Consider the following 11615-nt stretch of genomic DNA (forward strand, 5'->3'; position numbering starts at 1 on the left):
ATTAACCTTCCCCCCAAATTTGGCCTTTGTCCCTGGTTCTTGGGAAAACCCTCCGGACCCTTGGGATTTCCCAAGTGATTGCAATGTTTATTATCCATGGATGGTCCTGGACCACACCAATAGTTTATGCTGATGAGATGGCTAACGGTGAGGGTTAGCCACACCAGAAAGACCCACCATCACGTATTAGCCCAACCTCCGGGGAAGGGGAGATTTGAGTTCAATCACATGGCCAATGATTCAATCAACCATACCCTCGTAATAAAATGCCAATAAAAACTCTAGACACCAAAGCTTGAGACTGACAATATTCTTTGTACACTGTGCCAAAAGGTTGATGTGGCCTGACTCCATGGGGAGAGGACAAGGAAGCTTTGCATTTAGGACCTCTCCCACCCTATGCATCTCTCCCTTTGGTTGGCTTTTTATATCCTTTTGCCATAATAAAACTGTAATGAGTATAGTACTTTTCTGAGTTGTGTGAGTCATTCTACCAAATTATCGAACCTGAGGGGGTAGTGAGAACCCCTGAATCTGGAGGCAGCGTCAGAAGCCAAGGGTGTCCTGGGAACCCCTGAAATTGTGGCTGGTGTCTGAAGGGCAGTCTTGTGGAGGACTGCACTCTTAAACTGTGAATTTTGGTCTAACTCTGGGTAGCTGAGGTCAGAAGTCATTTTGTACACTGACCGTGTAAACAGCTCAGTCTGTGGCAGTACCTAGAAGAATATGATGGAGTCTTTAGGAAAAGGGAAGCCACATGTTTGTGACGAAATGTTGCCGATAGAAAAAAATTTTAAGGTGAATTTTAAAAGATGCCATTAATAGTTTCCTGCTTTAACTGAAGTAAACTTGGCCCCTGTACAAAACACACTCAATCTCTCCTTCTGAAAAACTATTCTGTTTAATAGTGCACTTCATTTATACTACACGATGAATAGGATTGGGAAAACATAATGAAAGATCATCCCTTCAGTCAGGAAAACTTGGGGAGCTCCATTCTAACCCAGCCAAGAGCCCTGCTGCCAGGCTCAGGCCAGAGCCTTTCTTCTCTGGGACTTTACTCTTTATTTGTATTAATCCTTGGCTGTTGAAGACTCAGAGGTGGAGTCAGGAGAGGTCCAGGGCCAGATGTCAAAGGTGACAGAGGGCAAGGCTACTTTAGCTCCTTAAAGCATCCTTAGAAACTAAGGGTTTGGATTAGATCACTTTTATCACAGACAGGGTGACAGAAAAAGGCAGGAGGAAATAGATGCCAATGCTAAATGCTTCTGATAGTGTACCCTCAGGCTAGACTCACTGATTGGATTTCCCAGTCACATTACAACAGGGAAAGGCAAAGGGTCCTCTTACAATATTGCTAAGGTTGCTGTTAGAAGCTCGCTCTAGCTGCTCCAAGAGCCCTAAAGGATACAGACATCATAGAAAACCTTTTTGGGGATCTTTTCCCTCTCTCAATAAAATATGTATCTCAGCGCCAAACTTTCATAATTAGTGGAATTATGATACAAAATAGTACATTCCTTATCAAAGCTTAAAGCTGGATTGGGACCAGTGGCTTTGAAATACAGCTTCCATTTCCTTCCTAGCAAATACCAGGACTCAGAACATTCTCTCCACTGCCTTCTGTGCTGTCAACTCCAACTAGAGAAATCCTTGGAATTTTTTTTCCTGCTGTGCTTCCATGGCCACTGTGGAAAGAAAGGCTCCTCTGGCCTGAGAAAAATGGTTTAGTGCAAACTCCCTTCCAAAATGGGTGGCTGGTTCCAGAGCCTCCCTCTATTCCCAGCACTCAGTCAGCTGCTTGCCTCCTAACTTTTTAAGGCTGGTATCATTCTAGGAAAATTCACTAGGCTGCTAATCACTGCTGGGTAGTTTTCCCAATTTGCCAGTTGCTAAAGTGAAAGGTTTGAGGTGGAAGGGACATATCCTAAGCTGTCTGTACTTATACAGTAAGGCAGAAGCTCTTTAGATTCAGGAGAAGTGAGGAAAACAGGTGTGTGGCTGTCTTTCATGTAGACTCTCTGATATTTAATTCAGCAGTAACTCTGAGAGAACTTTTGCTCATACCCATTACATTCAAAGGCTTCTCTCCAGTGTGAATTCTCTGATGGCGAACAAGAGCTGAGCTATACCTGAAGGCTTTCCCACATTCACTACATTCATAGGGATTCTCCCCTGTGTGGATTCTCTGATGCTGAATAAGGCCTGAACTATAGGTAAACTTTCCTCCACATTCCATACATTCGTAGGGCTTCTCTCCAGTGTGGATTCTCTGGTGCTGATAGAGGTGTGAGCTCTGGCTAAAGGCCTTCCCACACTCATTACATTCATAAGGTTTCTCTCCAGTGTGGATTCTCTGATGATGAATAAGGGTGGAGCTCCTACTGAAGGCCTTTCCACATTCATTACAAGCATAGGGTTTCTCTCCAGTGTGGATTCTCTGATGATGAGTAAGGGTGGAACTCCAACTAAAGGTTTTTCCACATTCATTACATTCATAAGGTTTCTCCCCAGTATGGATCCTTCGATGTAGGATAAGAGCAGAGCTACAACTAAAAGTCTTCCCACAATCATTACATTCATAAGGTTTCTCACCAGTGTGAATTCGCTGATGCTGAATAAGATGTGAGCTCTGGCTGAAGGCCTTCCCACACTCATTACATTCATAGGGTTTTTCCCCAGTGTGGATTCTCTGATGTTGAATAAGGTCTGAAGTTCGATTAAAGCTCTTGCTACACTCATCACACTTATGAGGTCTGTCCCCCATAGGAAGTCTCTGATGTGAAATAAGGTTGGAACTCACAGAAAAGCTATTCCCAAAATCACTGTATTTCTCACTTCTCTCTCCCATGGGAGTTAGCTTCTCCTCAGCTGTCCTTTGACCAAAATCTTGTATCTTCCTATTCAATCTTTCACCAGAGTTCTCCAGCTGCCGCTTTAGACTGACTTCTTGTTCATAGGCTTCTTCAAACTTAAGACCCTGAGAAATATCCTTTTGGAATCTTCCCAACAGCACCCCATGTGATCCTGTATCTTCAGAAATTTCTTGATCATTCTCACGTCTATTCTCACCATCTGGCACAATAAACAAAAAGCACATGTCACTTGTTCCTTGTGGAAGAAAGAATACAAAACCAGAGGACAAGATAATCAAGTGACTAATATTTATAGTGCTAAAAGCACATGCCTTTAAACACATAAAACTCACTGCCATCAAAGTGGTTCCAGCTCATAGCGACACTACAAGACAGAGTAGAACTGCTTCCAAGGCTGTAAATCCTTATGGAAGCAGACTGCCACATCTTTCTCCTGCAGAGTGGCTGGTGGGTTCGAACCACTGACCTTTCAGTTAGCAGACAAGCACTTAGCCACTGCACCAAGGCTCCTTGCACATGCCTTGACATGCCTGCAAAGAGGCCTGCCCGTTTGGGTAGCTAAGGGAAAATAAGATAATTGAGCTGAGGAAACAGAGAAAGAAAAACAGAAAGCAAAATCAAGGTGAAAAGAGCTAGAGAAGCTATAGAGAAAGCCAAGTTTGTAAGGGGGGTGGATGGATCAGAAAGAGAGGCAAAGGAGGACATATGGCTTCATGAAGTGAAAAGTCTTCAGGGAAGTGCAGATGAAGGTCCAAGAGTGCAGATGTAATTTTGGGGAGATGGTAAGTGAAGAACAGTTTAAAAATGATATGGGAGAGCAAGTACAAGAAACTAAACACAGATGGCTGATGAGAAAAGTAGGGAAGGGTGATGAGAAACAGTAGTAGAACAGACAGACGCAATAAGGATGAGAATACTAGTGATCCCTACAGTCCAGGAGGAAAGAAAAACCACATTTGTACTCAGCCACATAACGCCAAGTCCACAGAAATCAGCAAACAGAGTTTACTCTGTCTCTGGGTCCTATGCCTAGAAGACTATGCTCTTATGAATGAGGACAGCAATCTCAGCTTTGATTTCTCTATTTTTACTACCTTGGGGTTTCTGTAAAGGGAATTTCAGGCATAGAGAATAAGTGTAAAAGTTCTAGATATTAGCATTTTTAGTTTATCAGTATTTTTTAAAAGTAAAGACAGGGCAACAAGCGTTAGGGACAGAAATAGCTGTTTCTCCCTCACCTGAACAGGTACCTCTCAGGACCTCTCTGTTCTCAGTTCCCTTCAAACCCAGGACCCTCGGCTCTTCCACTCACTCCAGCTGAGAGATCATGTCAGGATTCAGAAATGGGAATCCTGCTCATGGGGAAAGACATGGGACAGGAGGTTTATACTGCTTATACTGAGCAGTCCCAGAGCTCAATCCCAGGCCCAAGATCTGTAGGGAACAGAAAAGTAATATATAGGGAGGTCTCAAACGGGAGTTAGGAGGACCCCAAGGCGCCACTTGAGAAAACGTTCTCACTGGAAGTGGAGTCAAGACACAGAGAATTAATAGTCCATGTCCTAAAGGGTAAGAAGCTGATTTCTTCCTAAAACAAGTTTAAATTTCTACAAAAGCAGCAGTTTCACTAGGTCCTGAACAAAGCAACAGGCCCCTAGAGGTAATCCGACAGAGAAACAGGGAGGTAACGAGTCCTAGAATGTTCACTTGAGCACACAGCAGTACCTCATATGTTCAGGAATCCCAATATGCTAATCCTTTGGAAAAGTCTCAGGATTACATCTTAAATCCCGAGAATAACATGTAAAAGGTATCAGATTTGGAGTTCAAAGGCCAAAGCCCAAGTTCTGCCACTTACTAGCTATATGACCACACATAAAGCATTTAAGATCTCTGACTTCACTTTCCTCATTCATAAAACGAGGATAATACTAGCTACTCCAATTGCTGTTACTGTGAGGAGTAAATGTGAGAATATGTATGAAAGCTCTTCATGAACTGCAAATCATGAATGTGAGTTACCACTATTATTGCTGGGATATCCTTACACTAAGTCAATCCTTAGTTTATTATTTTCAGTGACTGGATTATTACTAGCAAACAAAGAAACACCGAGGGAGTTTTGTGGAGAAAGCTTAACTCCTTACCCAGTGAGAAGACATTCCCATAATTCTCCAGCATCACATCCCTATACAGGTTCCTCTGAGCCGGTTCCAAACGCTTCCACTCCTTCCGGATAAAGTACACAGCTACATCCTCAAATGTCACCAACTCCTGAAACAACAAGTTCTTGCATGCAATTTCAGGCTGAGGGATGGAACTGGCAATACCAAAAAAATAGTTTGGGATGGAAATGAATGATGGATATTTGAAAAGTAGGGGAAAGGAGGTGAGGCTGCAGAAAGACAGAGTCCAAGACACTGTAAAGCTCCATTATTCAGCAGGAAAGGACTATGGTCCTGATAGGGAAATCATGGTTTATGGCACTGAGTAAGGTGTCACAGCACAAAAAGGGAAGGAAAAGAAGGATAAGGGGAGCCACAACTCACCTGGGACTTGGCCTTTAGGAGTGCAGCTGCCAGCATCTCATTCCCTAAGCTGTCCTTGTCAGAAAAGGCAGGAATTTTTGAAGAAGAAAGAGCTGATGGACAATAAAAGGGCCCATGAGTGAGTCTGCCTTCTGGCCTCCTGACCTGCTGACTTTCAGATCCACAGAAAACTCATGGAGTCCTGGAACAACCTAGGACCCACTCCCTCTTATATTTCAAGTTCGCTTCCTCTGTGGCTATTAAAGGTGATTACAACAGAGGCCCATCCTGCCTGAGGAGAGACTTCCAAAGCCCTGTTAATTCTTGGTTTCCCAGTCTGCACCAGGTCCCTTCCTTTCTCTCCAGTCACTCTACTCTCAACGCAATTTGCCAAGTGCTGTCTTTAGTGATTAGTGCATTGTTGTCCATCCTCCCAACACAGGCAGAAACAGGCTATCCTGTCTATGTCCCGCCCATCACTCTTCCACATGTCTGAATTCAAATTTAGACCAGAGGAAAACTAGTAGCTTCACCGCAGCCCTGGCTGGGAATGTAATATCCACAGCTCTTCTCTTTCTCCAACCCCAGATCACATAAAGCGTGAATGCTTCCCGTTTCTGTGCTAGATCACACATCTTTTCTGTAATTCTTAAGTTTACGTATTTGTCCCCCAGCAGTGTCTTAGACCCTAAACCCCCAGAGGTACTAGATTCTGTAGAATCACAGACAAAACTGTTTTTTCCTGATAACCATGGGAACAATACCCACTAAGGCTGAAACTGACTCCAAAGTCAGTGGCACAGTCTCTGAAAGCAAAATGCCAAGGTTTTAGAGGCTTCTATCTGTTTTATCCTTTTGCCTGTGAGCTGTAAAATGATTCCCAAGAGCCTCCTCTAAGATCACGCTCCTTAAGAGCACAGCTGCGTCTACAAGGTTTGCAGTTAGAGGATGCCTGAGAAATGGAATTCAGCAACTGCCAGTTTTCTTAATTCTGCCTGAAGTATCCACAGCCATTCAAAAAAAGCCTCGGTTATAAAACCCATCAAGCTGTACATTAATTACTGGTTTCTGTCAGCCTCCCCCACAAGGCTGTAAGCTTCTGAATAGCAAGTACCATGTCTTATTCATCTTTGTATCCTAGCGCCTAATCCAGTATCTGGTGAATAAGAGAGTTCAATAAATGATTGCTGAATGACTGAATAGAAGAATGAATGGATGCCTATTCCTCACCACTGTCAAGCAGGGCCTGAGGTTCCTGAGATACATGATCAGCCTGAGTTTCCATGGGTAGGGCTAGAAGTTCAGGCACTCTGGTCTCCTATATGTAGACTCAGCAGGAAGCAGGTTTGGAACGAGAATGCGGAAGCACTGCAGAAGCAAAAGTCCAAAGTTCAAAGATAGTAATAATGAAAACAAATGAAAAAAACAAAACCAACTCCTAACACAGAAAGAGGGGGACAAGCATTTCAGCCAGTGCCCAAGAACAGTGAGCGGGAACAGCAATCGAGACTAGTCTTTTAGATCCTGGGGATATATACACCTACTCCCTGGAATGAGACTACCACCAAGACCACAAGGAAGCCCCAAGTTCCTCAGCAATATCCCACACACTTTGAGTGATATTTATAATAACAAAATACCACCACGGGAGGACCATCCAAGCCAAATGACATTAACAGAATGAAAAACTAAGCAACAACTGAAAGTAAAAAACACCAGATGGACTGAAAGATTTATATAATGTAAAGTGAAAAGGGTAAACTATAAAAGTGTGTGTCCACAGATTACAGAAGTGTGCATATATCGTATCAACTTTTTAAAAATATATGGGGTAATGGACAAAGCTAACCATTTTTAGAGAAGGAAAAAAAAAAAACCTCCTTTTTTTTTTTCATTAGGATTGGTAGGAGAGAAAACTTACTTCATTAGGTTTATATTATATTAAGCTTAGGTATTATCCTTACACCTGAACATAAAACGAAATCTGCTGCAAAAGACCTCTTTGAAGTGTTAAAAAAGCAAAGATGTCACTTTGAGTACTAAGGTGGGCCTGATCCAAGCCACGGTATTTTCAATCGTCTCATATGCATGTGAACGCTGGACAATGAAAAAGAAAGACTGAAAAACTGATGAATTTGAATTGTGGTGTTGTGAAAGAATACTGATTATACCACAGGCTGTCAGAAGAACAAACAAATCTGTCTTTGAAGAAGTACAGCCAGGTGCTTCTTAGACACGAGGATGGCAAGACTTTGTTTTGTTTACTTTGGACATGTCATCAGGAGGGACCAATCACTGAAGAAAGGCATCATGCTTGGTAAGCAGAGGGTAAGCAAAAAAAAGGGAGACCCTCAATGAGATTGATTGATACAATGGCTGCAACACTGGGCTCAAACTAACCATTGTGAGGACAGCACAATGTTTCACTCTGTTCTACATAAAGGCCACTGAGTCAGAGGCGACTCGACAGCACCTGACAACAACAACGTACTATTCTTATAGGAAAAGAGATCAGAGAAATCTCTCGTTTTAACAACCCCTGGGAAACAACACCTCTGTTTCATAGAAGTAGGGGCCATCTTGTAAAATAAATTCCTCCTGCCACCCCTTTCTTTCTACAGTAATTTTCTGCTTTGTCTCAGCCAAAGGTGGAATGTTATTGAGGAACCTGGGACCTTTCTGTGATCCTTATGACAGTCTCATTAGACAAGGTAGGTGCATATATCCACCAGGATCCAAAAGACTAGTCCTAGCAGCTTCTTTTTACCTCCCCTCTCTCACGATACATTTCCGTGGATTGGGATGTTAGTCCCTGAAGCAGGGACCAATGTTTTTAAAAACAAGATTCTTTGTTATTCCATTTTTATCCCTACTAACTGCTCCCAACCCCCAACTTGCTACCATAATTAAAAGGGGCCTGTTCTCTGTGGCTCTAATGGATAAAATGTAACATTAGCATCTAGGCTAAGGTTTGGATCTCAGGCAGAAGTTTCTACTTCACACCTGAATACTACAGCAAGAATCCAGTGTCCTTATACTTGGGCAAGAGAATGGGGGGAAAAAAAAATCCCTGGATTTTGTCTATCCCCCTCGTTATCTGTTTATTCATTTGGTTGTATTACAAACGTTAGTTGAAGGTCAACTACACCGCCAGGCACTGCTGCAAGGGACAAAAAAATGAGAAATGGAAAAAGTATTTACTTCATCACTACAGACTGTTGTATTCACAAAGGGCATGCAGGGCTCTATCCAAATTAATCCGTAGGAGTCACTGACAGTTCAGAGAACTCTATTCTTTGGGCAGCAAGAGGGTCGAGAAGCTCAATACCAGTAACACTATACAGGTGGAAGGCACTGAATCAGGCATGGGCCAGGCCCACTGGTAATCAAGTGACATACCCTCTCTTCACCATCATCTCCTTGCTAGATCCCTTCAACTCTGTCCTGGCCATCTTTTCCCCTATCAACCACCTCTATCATTTCTAGTACTCCTTAGAACAGGAACCCCCAACAAATCAGCTCTCAGTCTAAACTTTCCTTAGAATGGAAAGTCTGAGGTTCTGACACCAGAGAAAAGGGGAACACTCCCTCCTCACAGCTGGATTAACCAAAGCTGGAACTCAAAGGCACATTGTTGAGAACAAATCCCCAGTGTCTGTATCGTAAACAATGTTTCTCACAGAAAAGAAACTCTCCACTGTGCTCCCACAGCTTCAGGTACGGGCAGGACCCTTCCCCTGCTCTGCTGCCAACACCACTCCCTGGAGCTGCTCCTGGGGACAGAGAATGACAACCAGGTAGCAGGAGCAAGTCATGGAAAACTTTACCTGCTGGAGTCTTTCCTTCTTTGGGGTTAATCCTCTAAGCCAAAGTAGCAATTATTAGGAATTTGGCAGCCTCTGTTCAAGTTTCTGGGAATTCTGACCTTCGCTGATGCCAAAGCTATATAATTTAAAAAAAAAAAAAAGGAAATTTATAATATTCATGTAAACTTCATTTCTAACCTGGATATTTAGAGATAAGAAAAACAGAAAGAGCTAATTATTATATGCTAAAAAATATATATACTGATTAAGACCACCACAACTGGTATCTGTGACGCACCTGTGGAGAGAGCTAGAAGGTAACTGAAGGTTCTCCAGGTCAACCTCCCACTCTGTGGCTAAGGTTCAGCCAGCTAACTTGATCCCAAAATACTCTCAAACTACTTCACAGAGAGTCTGTTCTACCGTTAGCCATTAGGGAGGTCTTCAGTCCCTAAGCTGAGAATCTAGCCCCTTGAACTTTCAATGATAGAATCTTCTCCTTTTACAGGACTGTTCATCAAGAACTTGAAACCAAGTGATGCTCAGCCTCCAGAGACTTTTTTTTTATATCATCTTTATTGAGCTTTAAGTGAAAGTTTACAAATCAAGTCAGTCTCTCACACAAAAACGCATATACACCTTGCTACACACTCCCAATTACTCTCCTTTTTAATGAGACAGCCCGCTCAGGAGACTTTTCTTCTTGAAGATAAATACCTCCAGCTTGCCTCACTGTTCCACAGGTTTCAGGTTCACCGTTCTACTCATCCTCCGGTGGCAGTTTACACACGCCCCTCAAAGGGTAAACACTAGCCTGTGTTCAATCACACTTCTGAAGTAGACCAAATTAGAGATCTAACATAATGGAAAATGGGAGCGACCGCCAGAGACAGCGGAATCACTCCCCCTAAAAGACTCCACTTACTGGGCTCCTGCAGGACTGTTTCTGGAAATTGACTTTGCACCCCCTCCTAGACCTATTCTAACTGCGCCCACTTCATAGAACTACTCATTCTCTGATCCTTGGACCCAAGTAAACATGGATCTCCTCTCCTGCCCGGGTAATTGTTAACGTGAAATAAAAGCCCCTCGGAGAACTATTAAGTTAGGGTCGCTGTCATCAGCTGTTTCAAAGAGAACGGAGGACCTCTCTACCGGAACTTATAAAGGCTCGAGATGGACACTTAAGGAAAAAACCAAAACCGGAGCCCCCTTTCCGCCCTCCCCGCGCAGGGCTCGGCTCCGAGGAGGAGGGAGGTTCCTGGGGAAGCGGCGCTTCTTACACTCGGAGTCCGGCTGCGGAGGATGCAGGGACGCTTCCCCGCACGCTGCTCCGAGAGGGCCTGGGGGCCCCTCGGGCCGCAGCGGCACGGACACTACCCCCTTCCCCGGCGACCACAGCCTCCGTCTCACCGCGAGCCCCAGGGGCGGCCAGACTCACCCTGGGGCCAGGGAGGGGAGATCTGGGGGGCCGGACACGAACCAGGCCCTGCCGGACCCTGTCACAAACACACACACCGGGGCCAGAACAAAGAACGGAAGCTCTCTTCTTTTCCCTTCCGGGTCGGTCCTTTTCACCACCCGGTCCACCCCCGTCCCTCAACACCCACTTGTTTTCTCTAGGAAAGCAGGAGGTCTTCGCCTCTCGATGGTTTGCTGACAGAGTGACTAGCGGCGAGGACTGAGGGCCCGCTTTTCACCCTGCCCTGCGGCCGCACTGTCCTCGGAGCCAGCGGAGAAGACTTATCGGGTCGCCGCCCAGGGGCAGCCGACGCCTGATGGCGTGGGCGGAGCGGGACGCCGCGCAGGTGCGGGCCGAGCCGGCCGCGGCCCTCCGACCTCAGGGCGCATGCTCAGTCGGCCAGTCGCGTTAGGGACGGCGGGGACGTGGGGCTAGGGGTCCTGCTGGCTCTTCTCGGAAATTCTTCCGGAGGACCGCCAAGGGCCGAGGAGAACGCAGGTGCCTGGGCTACGCGGACGACCCAAGTAGACCCGCAGCGAACAGGAAGACTCTTGACGGACTCATCAAAATAAGAAACACCCTTATTTGAAATGTGCTTCCATCCAAACTAAGTTTTTTAGTTTCATGTACAGATGCTCCTTTAAATTGTTAAACACTTCTCCAGAAGCCTGGACGATGCTCCAAGATTTCTGGGTGTCTTATCATTAAATATGGGAACCCTGGTGACGTAGTGGTTAAGTGCTACGGCTGGTAACCAAAGGGTCAGCAGTTCAAATCCGCCAGACGCTCCTTGGAAACTCTGTGGGGCAGTTCTACTCTGTCCTGTAGGGTCGCTATGAGTCGGAATCGACTCGATGGCAGTGGGTTTGGTTTTGGTTATCGTTAAATATACCCCAGCAAACCAACCTCATTAATCCCTCAAGAATGTCCCTTCTAGTTTTCC

The 11615-nt window shown here is 44.8% G+C and overlaps 1 protein-coding gene across 8 annotated transcripts; it reads right to left on the bottom strand.

Moving 5' to 3' along the window:
• Positions 1-1474: 1474 nt before the first annotated feature.
• On the bottom strand, positions 1475-11088 carry ZNF3 (zinc finger protein 3). 8 transcript variants are annotated; one of them, XM_049904502.1, is made up of 7 exons: positions 10652-10814; positions 9232-9346; positions 6635-6772; positions 5426-5517; positions 5024-5150; positions 4115-4228; positions 2988-3075 (listed from the first exon to the last, which is right to left on the bottom strand). In XM_049904502.1, exons 3-6 carry the CDS (start codon positions 6687-6689, stop codon positions 4185-4187), a joined length of 318 nt encoding a protein of 105 aa, XP_049760459.1. In that variant the 5' UTR covers positions 6690-6772; positions 9232-9346; positions 10652-10814; the 3' UTR covers positions 2988-3075; positions 4115-4184. The 8 variants fall into 8 exon arrangements, with proteins under 8 accessions (XP_049760453.1, XP_049760452.1, XP_049760454.1 ...); XM_049904496.1 differs by lacking the exons at positions 4115-4228; positions 10652-10814 and adding an exon at positions 10821-11088 and having other exon boundaries at positions 1475-3075; XM_049904495.1 differs by lacking the exon at positions 4115-4228 and having other exon boundaries at positions 1475-3075.
• Between the last annotated feature and the right edge of the window lie 527 nt (positions 11089-11615).

The sequence above is a fragment of the Elephas maximus genome, chromosome 12 (assembly GCF_024166365.1).
Source record: "Elephas maximus indicus isolate mEleMax1 chromosome 12, mEleMax1 primary haplotype, whole genome shotgun sequence".
Classification (NCBI taxonomy): Eukaryota; Metazoa; Chordata; class Mammalia; order Proboscidea; family Elephantidae; genus Elephas; species Elephas maximus.